The sequence below is a fragment of the Equus asinus genome, chromosome 4, assembly GCF_041296235.1.
Source record: "Equus asinus isolate D_3611 breed Donkey chromosome 4, EquAss-T2T_v2, whole genome shotgun sequence".
Lineage (NCBI taxonomy): Eukaryota > Metazoa > Chordata > Mammalia > Perissodactyla > Equidae > Equus > Equus asinus.
This window is the reverse complement of record NC_091793.1, coordinates 12115155-12136226: the sequence shown is the minus strand read 5'-3', so window position 1 is coordinate 12136226 and position 21072 is coordinate 12115155. Positions and strand designations below refer to the sequence as shown.

The 21072-nt window shown below is 47.5% G+C and overlaps 1 protein-coding gene, 1 long non-coding RNA gene and 1 pseudogene across 11 annotated transcripts in view; 1 reads left to right on the top strand and 2 right to left on the bottom strand.

Annotated features, from left to right (window-relative positions):
• Positions 1-2502: 2502 nt before the first annotated feature.
• On the bottom strand, positions 2503-18706 carry LOC123288467 (uncharacterized). Of its 3 annotated transcripts, XR_011502504.1 has the most exons (4): positions 18044-18706; positions 12255-12926; positions 6353-6530; positions 2503-3883 (listed from the first exon to the last, which is right to left on the bottom strand). It is a non-coding gene; the product is annotated as an uncharacterized lncRNA (long non-coding RNA). The 3 variants fall into 3 exon arrangements; XR_006532167.2 differs by lacking the exon at positions 12255-12926 and having other exon boundaries at positions 18044-18681; XR_011502503.1 differs by lacking the exon at positions 18044-18706 and having other exon boundaries at positions 12255-14801.
• Positions 11193-12266, bottom strand: LOC106845914 (succinate dehydrogenase assembly factor 3, mitochondrial pseudogene; annotated as a pseudogene).
• Positions 18707-18784: 78 nt separating the features above from the next.
• The window catches only part of SHANK3 (SH3 and multiple ankyrin repeat domains 3), a 64615-nt gene continuing 62327 nt past the window's right edge, over positions 18785-21072 (top strand). For 5 of the 8 annotated variants that reach the window (XM_070506627.1, XM_070506625.1, XM_070506628.1 and 2 more), the window contains exons 1-2: positions 18788-18929; positions 20205-20847. In XM_070506627.1, coding sequence (XP_070362728.1) covers positions 20566-20847 — 282 coding nt within the window. In that variant the 5' untranslated portion in view covers positions 18788-18929; positions 20205-20565. Of the gene's footprint in view, positions 18970-20204; positions 20848-21072 lie in introns of all 8 variants that reach the window. The other 3 variants (XM_070506622.1, XM_070506624.1, XM_070506623.1) reach the window with 3 other exon arrangements.

Sequence of the window (21072 nt, the reverse complement as noted above, 5' to 3'; positions counted from 1 at the left end):
AGTGGTCCCGTGACCCCTGCGCGGCGGCCCAGGGGCAGGGAGGGGCGGGGCGGGGTTGGGCGGGACCTGCGCGGGCCGGGCGGGGCGCCGTCTTGGTCGTGCGCGCGCGCGGACTCGCTCTGCGCCCCGAGCCGTTGGCGCCAGGAGCGCGGGGCGGGGCCTGACTGGGGCGGGGGCGGGGGCGGGCTCCGCGGAAGTCCGCGCGGGGCGCGCGGGGTGTGTCCCGGGGACGGCCGACTGCGGGGTCCTGAGCACCGAGAGCCATATGCGCCCTCGGTGAATGAGCAAGTCGAAGTGAAAACCCTGCAGCCAACGGACTGCTAGGTTTTCCTTCACTACTTTTGGTGCTTTTCGTGAAACACGAGATAGCAAATTCAAACCCTTTCCCCTCTGTGCATGTGTGTCGGTTTGTGTGTCAATGTGTGTGTGGTGTGGTGTGTCATGTGGTGTGATGTGTGTGGTATGTGTGTGTGGTGCGTGTGTGTGGTGTGGTGCATGTGTCAGGTATCTGGGGTCTGGTCTGCGTGTGGGTTACACCAATGGAAAGAACCCACTGGGAGAGGAGATGACTGGTCCTGGCTCCGTCCCTGGACAGCCTTGGATAGCCTCCACCTTTCTGGGCCCTAGTCTGTTTAGCCATCTCCAAGTAAGAGAGAGTCGGCCGAGGGTGGGTCCGTGGTTATTTTACTCAGTGCGGCTGAGTGCCCCAAGGTGGGTGCAGTCACTAGCTGCCCAGAGCAGCTCCTCATACCCTCACTACCCTATGGCAACTCCCTGCAGCCCAGGGAACCCTGCCCAGGGCCTCAGGTTCTCCCACAAGCTCAGGTACCTCAGGAAGAGCAGAACCTGGGCTCCTGACTGGGGAGCCACGATTATTGGAACTATGATTACTGACCCTGGAGCCAGTAGGAGAGTGGACAGGGCCCTGGAAAGGCCTCTGGGGAGCAGGGTGTGGGGGCCAGGACACAGCTTCCACTGAAGCCCAGTCCTGGCAGGGGAGCTGGCATTTTCCTGATGAAACATGAAAGCTCAAGACAGGGGCAGTATGGGGGAGCAAAATATGAAGGGCAGGGACTCCCAGAGATGGGGCTGGGCCTAGGACTGTGCTCAAGGCTGACCTCATGGGGAAGAGAAGGGTCCAGTCTCCAGTGAGCCATCCCCTTGGCGTCACATTCCAGTGTGGTTTCTGGGCCTGTGCGTAGGAGCGGTATGGGGTCGGTGGCCAGGACAGAAAGTTTTTCTGTGGCCCAGAAATCTTTGAACCTGTAATTGGAGCTATCACAGCTGGTTGGCGCTGTGAATTGGAGTTTAAAAGGAATCAACCAAAAGCACTTTCTTCCCTTTCAGCTGCAAGCGATGGAGGACCTGCCCTTCTTCTCAGGAAGAGCTGCCTGTGGTTGTAATGTTATGCAAATAGCTGGCACTTTCCCCTGTGGTTTCTGGAGGCTGCTCAGGTGTGTGCACACGGGATAACTGAGCCAGCCCAGTCCTGACCTCTGGACGGGGGAGGGGGTGCATGTGCTGCCAGCTATGTTTGTTCAAAGCCAAGCCGCTGCAGGTGTCTGAGTCTTTTGGAGATGTGAGTTCTTTTTTGGCATTGCTGTGGGAGCCAGCAGGAGGGTCAGCTTGGGACAGAGCCCGGACGAGAGGCAGCCCGCCAGGGTGCGGAAAGTGACTCTGGACGCCTGGGACATTGCTAATTTGGAACTAACGCCCACAGTTAGGAAAGGGGCCTTGCAATGAGTGGTGTGGGTCTTGTCTTTCTGCACCTAGGACAGGGGTGAGAGAGGTGTCCATCTCCTGGGCCTGCATGGGGTGGGTGGGGTGGGCGAGCTGCTTCAGTGAGAACACTTGGCCCACAGAAAGGCGTTCTGCAGCGGAGCCTGGGACCAGCTGATGTGGGGACCCAGGACACTGGAAGCCATCCACCCAGGCCTCCACCTCCCCCCTTGGGTCAGCTCCATCCTCTTTGCTCTCAGCATGCACGTTCCTGCTCCCCAACCTGGCCCACCCAGGTTGTATTTCCTCCCCTCAGCCCCCTTGAGGCTATGTGGTTGGTCTCAGTTCCAGAGGGGCTCTGCTGGCAGGTGCATGCCTCATCTGAGGGGAGGGTGGCAGGTGGACAACGATTCTTTGCTTGATCAAGCTTTAGTTAGGCTTCACAACCTTATCCTAGGCCCATCTGTGCACTTCCTTGTAAAATCTAGTTTTGCAAGAACCTTGCTAAGTCAGTTTATCAAGAACCCTCCACCCTCATGTCTGATCAGGTTCTTGACCCCCCACCATCCCCAGCTGATGCCTGATCACCCTGGTCTGCCTTTAACAAGAATCTTGGTAGGTCAGTTTAGCCAGAATCCTCCCTGATCCTTGATGTTTCCTCAGTAATTTTCTCTCCACTGACCCTCACCCTGTTCCTTGGCTATTGTAGTGGAGGAAAAAGTTCTCCGTGACCCTCAGAGGTTCCCTGGCTGGGTCTGAAAATTAAACTGACAAAGACAGATTAACAAGAGAAAAGCATACAAATTTGTTTAATTTTTCTAAGTTTTATGTGACATGGGAGCCTTCATAAGGAAATGAAAACCCAGAGAAAGTTACGTTTGAATATTTTATGCTAGGTTTGATGAAACGGGGTTCAGTTCTGAGCAGGAGGGAGAAGCACTGTTCAGGAGTGCTGTGGCTGGCGTGAGGTGGTATGGCTCTTTGTGGCGCTGCCCTCAGCATCCTGCTCCAATGACTGCAGATCAGTAGGCATCTTCCAGCCTCAGGCTTCTGAGCTTGCTGTTCCCTGTCTGGAATTCTTGACTCCATATTAGCTGGCTCCTTCCTCTTCTTCAGGTCCACTGGGATGTCACTTTCTCACTGAGGCCTTCCTTGACCCCCAAGCTCCCTCTCCCACCCCTCTGCCCAGGTGTGAGCTGCTGCTCCTGGGCTCCCGTAAATGGAGGATTACAGTAGTATCCACTCATCCCTCATCCCATTGGTGGGAGGCAAGACTTAGTCCCAGCTGGCTTGTGGCAAGTCTGTACTATTATTACTGTTATTGTCATTATGTGGGTGATGGGTGGTGCTGGGCAGGGGCCATGAGAGCTTCCAGCTGGGGAGGATCTCCCACAGGGGACATCTTAGCTGAGGCCTCGGGAAGATAAGGGTTATCTGGGTGACAATAAAGAGGAGAGGTGAAGACAACTTGTCAGACAGTTGAATTACAAGCAGGGGTCTGTTTTTATTGCAATCTTGCAAGCAAGGGACAGGCGCCTGAGAGAACACTTCAGAGACTCATCCAGGGCAGGAAGGAGAATCACCGTCAGACTAGACACGGAAACAACCTCTGGTCACAGATCACTCGCCATGAATGTCACTCAGCTGGTTGGGTAATTAGTTCCCCAAAATGACATACCCTCATTAAAGTTCATCAGATCATTGCATGAGCATTTTATTAGGAACACTAATTTCTTCTCAGAAGAAAGCTCTGCCCAGACCAGATGTGGGACAATTTTTCCTTTCCAGTGCTTTCAAGGAACTAGTTGGAGCTCAAGAAGAACATCTTCTTGAGCAGATCCAATATTTGGTTCCCAAAGTGGCTGCAGGCAGCAGACTCTAGATTCAGTGTCTACTGCAGTCAGGACGCCCCACTGCAGGGCCTGGTCCAGGTCCAGCTGTCGTGGGGTGAGAGGCAGCGGCCAGTGCAGGGGTCCAAGGGCTTGAGGAATGCAAAGAATGCAGGGCAAGCGCCTAGGTGAGTCATAGTCCAGCATTCCAGGGCAGAACAGGGGCAATTTAAAGTAACCACAAGAAGAGAAGGCTTGGACACGAAGATAATTGCACCATTTTGCAAATCTCCTTCAGCAAAGTTCTGAGGAGTGGACATTGGAGGAAGACGATCCTAAATCAGGCAGAAGTGACAGTGAGCATAGGTTCTAGATCTGAAGGGCTGGGTGGTGTTGACTCTTTGGTAATTAAAACCAGGCTCCTGACAGCCCATGAGAATGAAGCTGAGATGCTGGAAACTCCTTGGTTTAATGGAGAAAAAGGGTATCCAAAGGTCAAGAGAGATAGGAATGTATTGTTCTTGACCTGCTCAGTTGTCCCCTAACTGTCCTCTGAGAGTGCCCGGAGGACACCCCCTCACTAAGACATTCAAGGGTATACTTTGGAGTAGGGAGGGGAGCAACAACACCCTTGAGAGGCTCTGGGGGGCTGGGCATTGTAGGGTGGAAATGAAATGGGGTGAAGAGATAACAGGGTGGCAGGGACCACGTGTCCAGGCAGGTGTGGTCATCATCATGGTCAAGCAAAATGGTGTGGCCTCAGAGACCTTTGGTTCATTGGTCATGGAGTCACCCTCCAAGACAAAAACAGAGGGCAGTGCCAGTGGAGGTGGGGGCAGTGGTGGAAAGACCCTGGGTCTCAGGAACATGGCCCGGACTTGACTCATAATGCAGGAGAGTCATAGCTCCTCTTCCAATTCCTGGACATGAGTCACTCGCAGACCTGGAGCTGTCTGCTGGAGGGAAAGACCTGGCAGAAATACTCAAGGCTGTACTAAGTCTTCCCCCTGGCTTCCCCCGCAGGGAGGTGCAGTCTTTGGCCAGGATGGCCACACACTGGGGGAAGGGACATCCTGGCTCGCAGGCGTTGTTGGCCACTGGCTCTGAGCTACTGCCACTTCCCAGACACTGATGCCCCTGTAGTCCACTGATGAGAGGGGGGCTTTGGAGGTTAGGTGAGACATGCATTTTGAGCCACAGTCCATCTCACAATGGACACAGTGGGTGTGTGAATCTATCTTGTATTAATTTCCCTGGTACTGAAACATATGATTTGAATAGATATATTGACCAGCTGGCCAGTACAACACTACCTGCTGATCCAGGCAAGGACTCTCAAGGTGGGAAGCCCAATGGAGGCTCCTGGAGTTCCCCTCCTATGTTGGTTGAGGAAACACCAGCTACTTTGACAGATAAACCCCCAAATCTCAATGACTTAATACATTAGATGTCTATTTCTTACTCACAGAAAGTCCAGTTTGCAACATGGGCAGGAATGGGGGACTCCATACTCATTTGGGGGCCCAGGCCAAAGGAAGAGCTGCCATTTTGGACATGTGGATTTAAGGTCATCCTGGATGCCCACATCCAGCCAGCAGGAGGGTGAAGAGAGAGTATCCAGGGATCAAGTAGGAGGTATTTATGGGTCAGGCCTAGGAGGGGCACAGATCATTTCTACCTAAATTGATTCCAGAACTCTATGACATGGCCTTACCTAGATGCAAAAGGGGCTGAGAAATACAGACCTCAGCTGAGAGGGTGGTCTGTTGTAGCCAGCAGTTGGGGCATGGGCTTTCTGATGCCTCAGTTTGCTGTCTGTGGCAAAAAGAGTAACTCCCTGGGGAACGAGTTCTATGGTGGTATTGAGGGAGAGTGTATTTCTAGAAGCTCAGACTAGACACTTCTCTTTCAGTCCTTCCAATGACTTTGTAATTCCATGGATTAAATCTCTTTCTGCGCAGACTGGCCATACAGGGCCTGTCGTCTACATCCAAACCCTAGCTTTTATGGTCAGTGAGATGAGAGGTCAAGGAACTGGGAGGCCATGGTGTGAGGGATCACTTGGAGGGACATGGATGATGTCAGAACTTAGGGGGAGCAGGCAGCTTGTGATCAAGATGCTAAAGTCCTCAGTGAATGAGAGGACGTGGTTGACCAGGTGGGACCCTTCTAATCACTGCTATATTCCTAGTGCCTCATACTTTGGAGTATGTGTGTGAGTGTGTGTGCACGTGTGTGTGTGTGTAATAAACGTTTTAAAATGCAGAACGTTCTTCTGTTCATTTGTGCATTCACTTAATATCTGTCCAGCAAACAATCATTAAACGTTTACATGTGCTGACTGCTCTGGCTGAATAAGAAAAACAGATTTCCAACAATGTAATCTAAAACCCCTCTATCTCAAAGTACTTGGAAATGCTGACTAAAATATAATAAGCATTCTTTTAAATGCATAGCTGAGCTTGAAAGAAAGCAAGGGATATCCCCAGAGACACAAAATGAAGTGGAGAAAGCAACAGGGTAAGCAAGTATGATATTGGGGACATTCTCAATACCGGGAACTTAAAGCTTTGGGTTTTAATGGTTGCATAGAAAGCAAGAGACAGGGGTTTGGGCGCATGCAATATAAGAAACTGGAATTCAGATTCTCACATAAAGTCAAGACTTCTAAAGATCTACAATTTCAGTGAAAGGATATAAAGAAAAAAATGTGCTTTCCAGGAAAGAGAAATGAAAGATTTTGTAATGACTTCACCACAAGATGGAAATCAAATCTCCCTTCAGAATTCATAGTATAGACTTACCTTCAAATGGATGTGGGTTTTAAACATATACTACCCAGGTGGTTTGGAATTGAGTTGAAGTGGTGTGAGGTTGGCAGCACTGGGGCATCTAGCCAGAGCAAATGCAGATCATCTCTGGAGGAGCACACAATCCCTCCAGGCTCCCACAGATTGGATTAGCCAAACATGAGATCACAACCTAAAATCACAAAACATGTAAATGTGCTAAAAATGTTTAGAGAAAAAAAGATGCAATTGAAAACCTGAATAAGTAATAAGAAACTATCAGAAATGATCAGAAAGAAAAAATAAAAGAAAGAATCTGGTAGACTTAAAAAGGAACAAAATATAACTTTATAGATGAAAAATATAATAATTGAAATTTTATTGGGCAGGTTAAATAGCAGACTAAACACAGCTTAGAATTATTAAACTAGAAGATGGGTCCAAAGAAATACCCAGCATACAAAATAGATAGACTAGGAGATGAGAGCATTTTACAGACGTTAGAATGAGAAGGTCTAACATATTTAAAAATTTAAATATCTTAAAAAAAATTTCACACTTTACAATTTCATTAAATATATTCACGATGTTGTAGAACCATCATCACCATCCATTTCCAGAACTTTTTCATCATTCCAAACAGAAACTCTGTGCCCATTAAACAATTCTCTATTTTGTCCTTCCCTGAGCCCCTGGTAACCTCTCTTCTGCTTTCCGTCTCCATGAATTTGCCTATCCTAGGCATCTCACGTAAGTAGAGTCATGCAAAGTTTGTCCTTTTGTGAATGGCTTATTTCACTTCACATAATGTTTTCAAGGTTCATTCATGAGGTCTAATATATTTTTAATAGGAGATACTGAGGAGATACAATATTCAAGAAGAAATAGCAGAGAATTTCCAGATTTGATGAAAGACATAGCTCCTCAGATTCAGGAATCATGACAAATCCCAAACAGGACAACTAAAACTAAAACAACACCCAGGCACATCATGTTGAAAACAAGGAATATTAAGGAAAACAGGATCTTAAAAGTAGCCAGAAAGACGAGAAAGTACCTACAGAAAGAAAAACAATTAAAAATAGCATTTATTTCAATGGCAACAATAGAACTCAGATCATAATAGAATAGTACGTTAAAAATATGAAGTGCAAGTAACTGTTAATCTAGAATTATATACCCAGGGTTGTAGATTGCTAGTTGCCTATTCTAATATCCATTATGCCTTCTTCCTTATTAACAGGGCCCTGATTTTGTAGGGGTCAGCAATGTGCTCATCTAAGAAACAACATTTCCTAGCCTCACTTGCAGCCAGACCCTGTTCTGGCCAATAAGATGTAAGCAGAGTCATTGGGCAAGGGTTCAAAAAAGTTCCTTAAGAGGGTCAGACATCTGTTCATGATGAAAAACTCTCTGCAGACATAGAAGGGAACTTTCTAAATTAGATAAAGGGGATCTACAAAAAACCTTCAGATAACACCATGCTTTAATGGTGAAATATCGAACATTTTCTACCTGTGATTGAGAGCAAAGCAAGGATGCTTGCTCTTACCACTTCTATATGACACTGTGCTGGTGGTCCTAGCCATTGCCACAAGGCAAGAAAAAGCAATAAAAGGCATAAAAATTCAAAAGGAGGAACTATTTTGCTATTTGCTGATGACCTGATTGTTTACATAGAAAATCCTAAGAAACCTATAAAAATGCTACTGGAATTAAGTGAATTTAACAAGGTTACAGGCTACAAAGTTTATATACAAAAATCAGTTATATTTTTATATACTAGCAACAAACAATTATAAAATGAAATTAAAATTTTCATTTGCAATAATGTGGAATAACAAAATTCTGAGGAGTAAATGTAACAGAAATGTGTGAGAAGTCTACACTGAAAACTACTAAGCCATGCTGAGATAGATTAAAGAACCTGAAATAAATGAGAGGATATACCACGTTCATACACTGGAAGATTCAATATTGTTAAGATGTCCATTCTCTCTAAATATATTTATAGACTCAATGCAATATCAATCAAATTCCAAGCAGGTTTTTTTATTTTTGTAGAAATTGACAAGCTGATTCTAAAATTTATATAGAAATGAAAATGACCTAGAATAGCCAACAAAATTAAAAAAGAACAAAGTTGTAGGACTTATACTATCTGATTTCAAGATTTAGTATAAAGTTATAGAAATTAAGACAATGTGGTATTGGAGAAAGTATATAAATATAGATTAAAGGGAAAGAATAGAAAGTTCAGGAATAGACCCACATATATGTGGTTAACTGATTTTCAAGAAGGATACAAAGGTAATTCAGTGGGAAAGGAAAGTCTTTTCAAAAATGGTGTTGGGAGATCCCTACAGTCGTCAAACTCCTAGAGACAGAAAGTAGATGGTGGATGCTGGGGGCTGGGGGAGGGGCATGGGGAGTTAGGGTTTAACGGGACAGAGCTTCAGTGTGGGATGATGGAAAAGTTCTGGAGATGGATGGTGATGATGGTTGCATAAGCATGTGAATGTACTTAATGCCACAGAACTATACACTTAAAAATGATTAAAATGGTAAGTTTTGTGTTGTATATATTTCACCACAATAAAAAATATTTTTAAATATAAAAAATGTGAAACAACTGGATATCCCAAAAGGGAAAATATGAACATCAACCTTTTCCTGAAACCATAAATAAAAATTAACTTAAAATTAATCATAGACCTAAGTGTAAAAGTTAAAACAATAGCTTCTAGATGAAAACACAGGAGAAAATTTTTGTGATCTTGTGGTAGGTAGATTTCTTAGATAGGACACAAAAACTACGAACAATAAAAGAAAAAAAATCGATCCTATAATGATGAAAAACTTTTGCTCTTTGAAAGAGACTGTTACAAAAGTGAAAAGGCAAGTTACAAAATTAGAGAAATTTTGCAGTAAGCATATCTTACAAAAAACTCACATCCAGAATATATAAAGAGCTCCTGAATTTCAATAAGTCAAACTAACCAGTTTTTTAAAAAAATGGGCAATAGGCTTGAACCAATGCTTCACAAAAGAAGACATGTGAATGGCCAATAAGCACATGAAAAGAGGCTCAATATCATTAGTCATCAGGGAAATGCAAATTTAAACACACAAGGAGATACTGCTACATATCCATTAAGATGGCTAAAATTAAAAAGGCAGGCCATCTGGTGGTGTAGTGGTTGAGTTCCCGTGCTCTGATTCAGCAGCCCAGGGTTTGAAGGTTTGGATCCCAGGTGTGGACCTACACACCGCTCATCAAGCCATGTTGTGGTGGCGTCCCACATACAAAATAGAGGAAGATTGGCACAGATGTTCACTCAGGGCCAATCTTCCTCACCAAAAAACAAAAAAAGGACAGGCAACCAAGTGTTGGTAAGGATGTGGAGGAAATGGAAGAAGCTGGAATGTAAAATGGTACCACCATCCTGGAAGACTGCCCATTTCCTAAAAAGTGAGCACCCACCTATCATAAGACATAGCTATTCTATTCCTAAGGATTTACCCAAGAGAAATGCAAGCATGAGTCCACACAAAAACTTGTACACAAATGTTCATAGCAGTTTTATTCCAAATTGTCTCAAACTGGAAGCAACCCAAATATGGATATCAACAGATGAACTGATAAGCAAAATGTGGTATTTTCCTAAAATGGAATACTATTCAGAACAAAAAGGATGAACTGAGTGGGATTTATCCCCAGGGGGGCTTCCCTTCAGGATGGAGGGCCAGGATTGGTGGGTGGAAGGGGACTGTGGCAGAAAGTAGGCCAGGGATCTCCTGTAATTGAGAAAGTGGAGAAGGAGGGGCTAGGAATCACCTTTTTTTTTTTTTTTAAAAGCTAAGCCCTCCCTGCAGTGGCTGCTCCACTTCTCCCCTGGCCCAGGGGTGTCTCCAGCCCCTCCACTGTACTTGGGGAGTAGTTCTGTGCCCTGTGGCTGGAGTCAGCTGACCCCACTGTGCCACTGCTCCCTTTCCCAGCAGCCTCGCGTCATTTGGGCTGTGTGGCCAACTCTTCAGCTTCGTTGGCTTTTCCATCTTCTGATCCCATCTGCAGCATGTCTTCCAGAGATTCCTTTAAATTGTCGTTCCATCCTCAATTCATGTGCCTCTCTTCCAACACTGGGATGGATTTATTTTTAAAAAACATGCATTGTTCTTTTTAACAATACTGTACAGTACACTTAAAAATGATTGATAGTGAATTTTATGTTATGTATTTTCTCCCAAACTAATTTAAAAACCAGATAGTTACTGAATTGTGAGTGACCTTTGGGAGGAAGAGGGGCAAATGTGGGCAAAATTCATAGTCCTGAACGAAAAGGTAACTGGAATCCTGAAAGTGAAATTAATTAGGCAGATATTTTTCACTTTTACTTTCACTGGTAAAATAGTATTTTTAGGGGTAATCTGTTTTGTTAATAAGTATTGTAGAAATGAATTATATGATATATAATCTATTATATAATGATAGTATAATACTGAATCTTAAAGCTTCTTTTTAACCTTTCATTGTAAATAAACAATGACTAGGGGAGAAAGGGATTTAAAAGAATAGTCATGTATGTATTATTAAAGTAGAAATAATAAAACTTTCAGGATGACATTGTGTTTAAATAATAACCTTGTTGGAATTCCACATCTATCATTATCATGATATATTTATCTGATGAAGCTAAAGCGATGAGGCTAACGCTTGAACAAGAATAGCATTAAAAACAAATTTATATATAAAAAATCTTTGGCAAAATTCCACAGTTTTGTCATTTTATTTTTTATTTTTATTTTTTTTTGAGGAAGATCAGCCCTGACCTAACATCTGCCACCAATCCTCCTCTTTTTGCTGAGCAAGACTGTGCCCATCTTCCTCTACTTTATATATGGGATGCCTGCCACAGCATGGCTTGCCAAGCAGTGCCATGTCCCTACCTGGGATCTGAACCAGGGAAGCCCTGGACGCTGAAACGGAACGTGTGAACTTAACCATTGTGCCACTGGGCCAGCCCCAGTTTTGTCGGTTTTAGAGCCATTCTTTCTTGTTTAGTCCAAAATTCATATTCCATCAAGCACTGTTACTTCAATAATGTAAAGCTTCACCCACTAGTGATCTTGATCTACACATTGCAGGTAGCATTCATGACATCTCCAAGTAAAACAATACCTCATTAACACTAGGCATTCTCAAAGCCTAAAGGCTGAAGAAATAAATTTTTAAAAACAATGGAAGTTAAGTGGTTCTGAACATAAAACGCTTGGTTAGGCTTTATTGCATAGATTAGAGTCACTTTCTTAGAGTCTGTGACACTAAATTGCCTATTGGGTTTACTGGCTTCCTGCATCAGCTCCTGCAACTGTCCAGTTTGTTCATCCCGAAAGTCACTAAGTTTTTCTTCTGGTAGGGTGGTTCCAAAACATGCTTTTTCAGTTGAATTTTGTCTGTTTTCATTAGCTTGTTGCCACAGAACTGCTGCATACACCTCCCATTCCTGCAAGAAACACTGGGCCTCCTCAGAACCAACAGTCTTATGTCTCCTAAATTCATCCTTCATGTACTGGTCACCAGGAGTTTTGAGCTCAGGGGCAGAACCCTGCGCAGCAGCAAGAGGCACCAGTACAAGGCCCAGACCCGTGAGACATGCCAAGCTGGCATAGCACTGCATATGGACTACAGACCTAAAATAATATTTCATGTCTAACACTCTTTCTAAGAACATACAACAAAGATCAGCCATCCCTTCACATCACCCTAAATTTGCCAATACACGTGAAGAATGTTCATTAGAATGCACACCTCTGGTTGAGACGACAGAAAGCAAATTTGAACTAGCTTTAGGATGATAAAAAAATTTGAGTATTTACTATGTACTGGGCATATGGTGAGCACTTTACATCCACTTACCTCATCCAGCCTGCTGAATAGCCCAGGAGGTCAGGAGCTGACTTGTAAGCCCCTGATGGCAGGTGCCCTGCCTCATACCCAGCTCCCCAAGGAGGGCACGTGGCCAGAACGAATGAGGGGATAAAATAGTTCCTACTATTGTCCTCAACTTGCCAGAGCACACATGAAGGTGGAGGCTAAGGTTTCCCAGGCCATCTGGGTATTTGGTGGCTGAGCTGGAATTCTAATCCAGGGACCTGGTCCAAGTCCAGCCCTTCAACCTCTCCACTCTGTGGACTTTCAACCCAGAAGAAGGGAAATGTATTGGCTCTTGAAACCAAGTGCAAGAAAAGCAGAAGTGCTATCAGATTTCAAGGACTAAGTTTAGGGACTTCAACCCTTTCAGAACCTTTCTTGTCTCTCATATCTCTATTTCTCTCAGTGTCACTTTCTTCTCAAGGCTGGAATCTTGGTTACCAGCAGCTGCTGAGTTCATATCTCTCTTATGTATCCCAAGAGTGGACAAAGAGTTTCTTCTCTCAGTTATGAGAAGTAAAATCCCAGGGCAGGATTCTCATTGGCTCTGCTTGGGTCACATGCCCCCGCCAAGCTTCAAATCCTGGTTTCTCTAATGACTGGCCACACGTGACTTTGGACAAGTGAAGTTACTCTTGTTTGCTTTTGTTTCTTCATCTGTTAAATGAGGACAACAGGGGCTTGCTCAGTGATTTTGTGAGAACTGAATGAGTTAATACATGTCATACACTTAGAATGACATGTAGTGCTCAAAAACCTTACTCAGTAATCTACTTCCATAATTCTTATTGCACATTTCTTTCTTTTTTTCCCGAAGAAGATTCGCACTGAGCTAACATTTGTTTCCAATGTTCCTCTTTCTTTTTTGCTTGAGAAAGATTAGCCCTGAGCCAATATCTGTGCCAATCTTCCTCTATTTTGCATGTGGATTGCTGCCACAGCATGGCTGATGAGTGGTGTAGGTCTGCGCCCAGGAACTGAACCTGTGAACTCAGCCTGCCAAAGCAAAGCCTACTGAACTTAACCACTAGGCTACATGACCAGCCCCCACATTTATTTTTCATTTAAACAATTTTCATAAAGCTTTGTGGTGGTCTCCCTGTGGGAAAATCTCCCTGTGAAGCTGTAACCATTGCCTGTCTCTATTGGTTTTGGAGTATGAATTATGTTACTCTTTGTAGTCCTCAAGACCACCAAGCCATGAAATTAACATAAAAAAGTCTGGGCTAGTGGTACTCCTCTGGAGGGACATACCCAGGCTGCTCAGGATTCCCAACAAACACAGGCCCATCTGAGTTCATAACCCCAAACCACAGAATTCTTACAGAAATAATCTACCATGAGTGGGAGTTGGTAGATGTCACAAAGAGCAGGATTAGACCACCAAAAAGTTCACATATTAGAGCTATTGACTAGAAATTAAAAAATAAATATGTTTGAAATGATTAAAGACAAAAGAAGAAATTTAAAAATTGAATTAAATAAAAAAGAAAAAGCCAATATAAAGAAAGAGCAAGCAGATTTGACAATGTACCAAATAGGGCTTCTAGAAATAAAATCTATGGTTACTGAAATTGAAAACTCTATTAAAAAAAACCCCATCTCTATGGATGGGATTAACATAACAGCAGATTAAACAAAGTCAAAGAGAGAATTGGTGAGATAAAGTCAGAACTGGGAAAATTACCCAGAACACAGCACACAGAGAGAAAAATCTTCAAAGTTTTGAGAGGAAATAATTGCCAATTTAGAATTCTACACTGACTAAATTATTATTCAAGAATGAAGGTGAAATAAAACATTTCAAAGACTGAAAGAATTTGTCACTACCAGACATTCATTAAAAAGGTTTCTAAAGCATGTACTTTCAGGAAGAAGAAAATTCAATGCAGAAGGAAAGAGTGACATGCAAGAAGGAACAGCGAGTAGAGACACCAGTTAACACGTGGCTGAATAAGCTTCACTGTCCCATGGTGACAATAGCAGTAATGACAAGAATGATTAATCTGGAGGTAAAAACAACATGGACAAAAACCTGTAGGATGAGAGAGGTGACTGTAGTTAAAGTAATCTAAATTCTTATTATTACATGAAAGGAAGGTAGAGATACTAATTAACTTTAGACATTGTCAATTATGTATGTTGAAAATTGAAGTGTAGTTATGAAAATGATAAAAAGAGAATGCATAACTTCCAAATCAATGGGAGTTGAGGGAAAGGGGAATACAGAAAACTTGATCAACCCAATGGAGGGCTGAAAGGGAGGAAAAAAGAAGCACAGAGGAAAAAGATAGACAACACAAAATAAGATGGAAAAAAATCAATGAAGGGGCCGGCCCAGTGGTGTAATGGTTGGGTTCGTGCGCTCTGCTTCCACAGACCAGGGTTCACAGGTTTGGATCCTGGGCACAGACCTAGTCATGCTGTGGCAGCACACCACATATAAAATAGAGGAAGATGGGCACAGATGTGAGTTCAGGGCCAGCCTTCCTCAGCAAAAAGAGGAGGATTGGCAGTAGATCTTAGCTCAGGGCCAATCTTCCTTAAAAAAAAAGTTAAAAAAAGTCAATGAAAACATATCATTAGTCACAATAGACATACCACTAAAGGTTAAAAATTGTAAGTTTGTTTTTTTAAAAAAAATCTAGGTACACACACTATTCACTAGAAACACATCCAACAATATAAGACATAGAAAGGGTAAAAGGAAAATGATGAGAAAAGATATATGAGGTCAATATTTTTTAAAAAGTGCTGTGGCTATATTAATTAATTACTTTATGAAAAAATAAAATTAAGGCAAAAAAGCATTCTTAGGGATAAAGAGGGGTACCATATAATGATACAAGGAACACTTTATCAGGAAGTTATAACAATCATAAAACTTAGCATTTAAAAACAAAGTCTCAAAATACATAAAACCAAAATTGGCAAAATTTCAGGGAGAGACTGCCGAAGCCACTTACCATGGCAGTGGGATTTTTTTTTTTTTTTTTTGGTGAGGAAGATTGGCCCTGAGCGAACATCTCTGCCAATCTTCCTCTATTGCACGTGTGATGCCATGACAGCGTGGCTCAACAAGTGGTGCTAGGTCCGCACCCAGGATCCGAACCCATGAACCCCGGGCCACCAAAGCAGAGTGCACAAACTTAACACTATGCCAGCCCCACCACAGCAGTGAGATTTTAACCCACCTCTCTTGGTAATTTATAAATCAAGCAGATGGAAAATTAGGATATAGAATATTTGAATAATACAATTAACAAGCTTGATATGATGGAGATTACTTATATATATATATATATATATATATATATATATATACACACATATCTCCTTGCATCCAACAATTCTTACTGAACAGATAGAAAACCTTTACAGGGGCTGGCCCCGTGGCCGAGTGGTTAAGTTCGCGCGCTCCGCTGCAGGCGGCCCAGTGTTTCGTCGGTTCGAATCCTGGGCACGGACATGGCACTGCTCGTCAGACCACGCTGAGGCAGCGTCCCACATGCCACAACTAGAGGAACCCACAACGAAGAATACACAACTATGTACCGGGGGGCTTTGGGGAGAAAAAGGAAAAAATAAAATCTTAAAAAAAAAAAAAAAAGAAAACCTTTACAAAAATGGGCCACATGCACAGCTACAAAGGAAGTCTTCACAAAATCCCCAGGATCAGGTTACGTAGACCACCTTTTCTGACCATAATGCGACAAAATAAGAAATCATTAACCAAAGTTAATCCTCCCTCCAAAAAAACCTAGTATACATTTGAAAACTTAAATAAGCACGCTTTTCAGCAATTCTCAAGCCAAAACATATAATTGATATTACAAAATCAGAACGAGATGAAATGAACAACACTACTTATCAAGACATAAGGGACATAATTAAAGGGGCACTTGGAAATTTATACCCTTAAATGCTTTTGCCAGAAAATTTTACTTAACGAAAAATTGAGTTAAGCATCCAGCTCAAGAAATTAGAAAAGGAATCATAACGAAATTTTTTAAAAAGCAGAGAGAAATAAACAGAACAGAATAAAATAAAATAGAAAATAGGGATGATTAACAACATGAAAAGCTGATTCTTTAGAAATAAATTAACATTCTTGGAAAAGTAAAACTTAACAAATCAGACTCAAGATGAAACAGAACTTAAATATACTGATAGATAGTAAGTAACTAGAAGCAATAAAAAATCTACCCACAAAAGATACACAAGATGCAGACACTTTTACAGTCAAGGATTCCTGCCTCATACAAACTGCTCTGGAGTTTGGAAGAGGGTCTGATCTGGAGAGAAAGTTGGGTGTGAACAGCTTGTAGATGAAAGTTGGAGCTTTGATCTATCCGCTCAGCAGATATACATTGAGCATCTCCTGTGCACCAGGCACTATTCCAGGGCCCTGGACACATCAGTGAACCCCACAGGCAGAGCTCCCTCTGCACAGGGAGCCTGGTTCTAGTGGGAAAGACAGATACTAAACAATAAACCACAAATGAGTGAATTACAGAGTATGTTAGAAGACAGCAGGTGCTGCAGATGAAACAGAAATGGATCAGAGTAAGGGGTGGAGGATCCTGGGGGAAGTGGAGGAACCTGGGGGAGGTGGGTCCACTTGGGGACAGAGTGCATGCTGGAGAGAAGAGCAAGGGCAGCCAGAGAGAGCCCAAGAGCAGGACGCCCATCAGTCCCCCACCCGCCATGAGTTGTCACAGAAATCAAGGGGGTGAGGCCTCCAGAGGGCATCAGGTGAGGCAGGAGAGAGACCAGCCTGTGGAGTTAGCACCAGCGGGTGGTGTCTGTGGGGACCAGGCCACAGTGGGCTGAGGGAGAGCAGGGTTGGGACTGGGGTCAGGAAGTGGGCCCCAGTAGTGCAAAAGGAGGGAAGGACGGCATGATGCAGGAGGGGGCACATCTGAGCTAAAGTGCAGTAAACAAGCCACCAGGAGAAAAGCCAACCAGGAGGGCCAGGAGGTGGGGCTGGTGCAGGCCACCACAAAGGAGGGTGCTTGAGACCATGAGGGTATGGGCATTGGGCATCAGAGGGCTGAGTGAATGCTGAAGCAGAAGCCACAGGCAGTTGGGGTTTTGCAGTGTCCTGTCGGCCTGGGGGCAGCTGCAGGGTGGTGGGCAGTCCATCCAGGGCAGTGCCCCTGTGTCAGGCACTGATCTGAGCGCTTTGCCCACGTGAGCTCGCCCAGACCCTATGACATCTGTCTGTGTCTGAATGCGTGAGGTGGGAGAATGTGGGGAAGAAGTGGGAATGGTGAGAAGATGGATCTGTCTGGAATCTTGGCCCTGGATGGAAGCAGTGGGGAAGCAGAGGGGCCATAGGGTCTGGTGAATCCTCACCTTCGAGGACAGAGATAGGAGAGCAGAGTGGGGCGGGGCTGGGCCAGGGAGGTGGGCAGGGTCAGGCAAAGGGATACCCTGCCGGGGAGGTGAGTCTGAGTCTCATGGACCTTCTGAGGGAGGGTGGCTCAGAAGGTATAGGGGAGGTGGTGAGGAGCCTGGGGTTCTTTTATTCTCAACAAAATAAAGGGCAAAGACACCCCTGTCTCTTGGTTTCCTCCTCTGTAAACCCACCATGTTGCAGGGATGGAAGGATGTAATGTGGGTAAAGTGCTTCTGAGTGTTGTTATTTTTGCTGTTTGCCGGGGTGGTGGCGAAGTGGGGGAGTGCTGCAGACTTGGATTTGCTCATATGTGCCCATTCTATGTGCCAGGCACTCTGTGGACTCAGAACCGAGCGATGGCTCTGCTACCTACCTGGGCGGTGCAGGCCCAGCTGAGCCTGGAGACCATGAATCTCCTGGTTGCTGATGAGCAAAGATGTGATGTTTTCATCCAAATGTTCAGCAGCCATGGTGCAGGACTAGAGTGGGGTCGCTGGATCCACCCAGGACAGGGGGTTGGTAGGGGGAGGCCTGGGGAGGCTGAAGGGTCCCCCATGAGGTCCAGGCTGGATAGCAGGTGGGCGTGTGGCCATCTAGGCCAAGGGCAGATTTGTAGAGAGAGCACAGAGGCCCAGGGCTGCTCTGAGTCTGGTGTGGGGAGAGGTGCAGGCTCCTCCAGGCCCTGGCCCCTTCCTTCCGTTCCATCCCAAACAAGGATTGGGGAGCATGTTCCTGGCCTTACAGCTGGCCACAGAGGGATGGAAGGTTGGTAGCTGGGAGTAAAGGTGGACGTTGTGGTGGGAGGGACACAGGAAGGGCAGGGTGGGGGTGGGGTGCTCTTGGCTGGGTAGGGAGGTGGGGGCCTGGGTGACACGGGGAGGGGAGAGACAGGCAGGAAGGTGGTGGAGACACGAGAGGGGCCGGGAAGCACTAGTTTCCTCTCTCCAGGGCTGGACTACGGGAAATCCAAACCTCTGCTTCCCAAGGTGCTTCCTGCAGATAAGTGAGCTCCTGACTGCCCCTTCCTGCTCCCTCCACCCCCCCCCTCCCCGTTTCCCCACCCCTCCCATCCTGCCCCAGCCCCCAGGGGACCCTTGGCTCCCCCCAGGCCGGGCCAGTGGCCTTGGGAAGAGCCTGCACAGAGGGGTGGGAGGTCTGGGCATCCTGGGGCCACACTTCCGAGCTGGGAGGGTCCGCCCTGGCTTGGGGAGAAAGCAGGACCTGACCCACAGACAGCGCTGGAGATTCGACTCTGCGGGGTCAGTGGAGTCCTGGGAGGCAGAGATTATTCCTAAAGAGGTGGTGAATGGGGGAGGAGAGAGCCAGGGCTCCCTCAGGGGTCAGGGCTGGTGTTTAGGAAGAGGGGCCCCGCTCCAGGATCAACCAGAGGTTGTTCTGGGGGTAGCGGGGTGGGCATTGGGTGGGGGTGCTTGGTGGTGGGCATGTAGTGGTCAAGGTGGCTGTGGGGAGGGGGCTGTTCTTGGAGGAGGTGTCAAGCACTGTTAGTGTGGGGTTAAGGTGTTTCCAGGTTGTCGTGGGGAGGGGTAGGGAGGTTTTCTCTGTGTGTGTGGGTTCATTCAAGTTTATTTCTGGGAGGTTCAGGGGATCGTGGGCAGCTCTTGGAGAAAGTGGGCAGGCTGGGGGTCAGGGGCTGTTTTCAACTAGGGACCAGACGGTGTCCCCATGCTGGGTTGTTCTGTGAAAGTTATCGTGTGTCCTGTGAGAGTGTGAGTGGTTCCGCTATGGGGGGGTCAGGGCCTGTTCTTTGGGGGGGAGTCAAAGCATGTTGGTGGAGTTCTGCGGGAGTCAGCACCTGTTTCTTCGGAGATCAAGGATATGCTGACGTTTCGCGCTGTTTTTTGCTCTGGGGGTCTTGGGGGCACAGGACTTCGCACCACTGGGGTAGTTCTGTGAAGCTTATGAGTGTCGGGGGGCCTGGCATGCTCCAATGGGGCGGTGGTGCCTGAGCCAGTTTCTTCTCTGCGCTCTCGGCTCCTCCACCCACTCATCACCCCCTCCCGCGTTGCCACGACAACGCGTAAAACTAAAATTCACTTCCCCTTGCAGGTGGAGACTAGTAGCGCCCCCTCCCCTAAGCCCTACCTCATAGGTCGCGCCCCCATCCTGTTGTCGCTAAGGTGACAGGGAGGGGGCTATAGGCGTCGGATCTAGGCGGACCAGGGGGCCTGGGGAGGGGGAGGGGAGGCAGGCCTCAGAGTCCGGAGCAAACTCCCTAAACTCGGCTGGAGGTGGGGTAACCGCGCTGAATACTGTTTGGCGGGGCCATAGGGGTTAAGTCGGAGGGTTAATTGGCTCTGGCTGTAGGAAACCCCCTGCCCCTCCCCGGCCGGGACGTCCCCACCGTGCCACCCCCAGGATTGGGGCAGGGTTGGTCCCGTCGTCTCCCCCGGGCCTTGAATGGGGTGGGGTGGGGAGGTCGATAGAGTAGGGGAGAAGCTGCCACCCACGGAAATTAATTTTCCTGTTTTTCTCTCCCCTTCCTGCCCTGCCGCTGGTCCTTGTGCCCAACGCAGCCCCCACCCCAGGCCCAGGACCCCTCCTCGCCGTATCTCGCTCAGTGGTCCGCGGAGGCTCGCCTGCAGCCCAAGGGCGGTGAGGCCCTCGCTGCCCAGCCACTCCCCCCACACCGAGGCCTAGGACTCCCCACACCCCTGGCACAGCCCCCAGGGCCCCCGCCGAACCCTCCCACCTCGCCCCGGGACCCCGCACAGTCTCCCTCGCCCCCGGCGCCCCGGTTGGCCCCGAGCCCTCTCGGCCCCCGCCTCCGGCGCGGCCCCTTTGCCACCCCCGCTTCCCTCCCGGCTCAGGCCCCCTCCCCCCGCCGCCGCCGCCCCCGCCCCCGGGGAAGGCAGGCGCCGAGCTGAGCCGGGGCCGATGCAGCTGAGTCGCGCCGCCGCCGCCGCCGCCGCCGCCCCTGCGGAGCCCTCGGCGCCGCTGTCCCCCGCGCCGGCCCCGGCCCCGGCCCCCCCCGGCCCCCTCCCGCGCAGCGCGGCCGACGGGGCTCCGGCGGGGGGTCAGGGGGGGCCGGGGCGCCGCGCGGAGCCTCCGTGCGCCCCGCTCCCGGCCGCGAGCGGCCCCGGCCCCGGCGCGGGGATGGACGGCCCCGGGTCCAGCGCCGTGGTCGTGCGCGTCGGCATCCCGGACCTGCAGCAGACGGTGAGCCCCGCTGCCCGGTCCTGGCCCTGCTCGCCCAGCCCCCAACCCGCCCGCCCGCTCCGAGCCGGGCGCGGGAGACCCCGGGCTGCGGCTACTCACCCCTCCCCCGCCGCCTCCGCGGGGACCCTCCCCAGCGCCCGGGCGGGGGCGGGGCCCGGGGAAACCCCGCCCTTGGGGCGGGGCCTCCCCCGCCGGACGCGGAGGCACAGGTCCGCGGCATGGGCT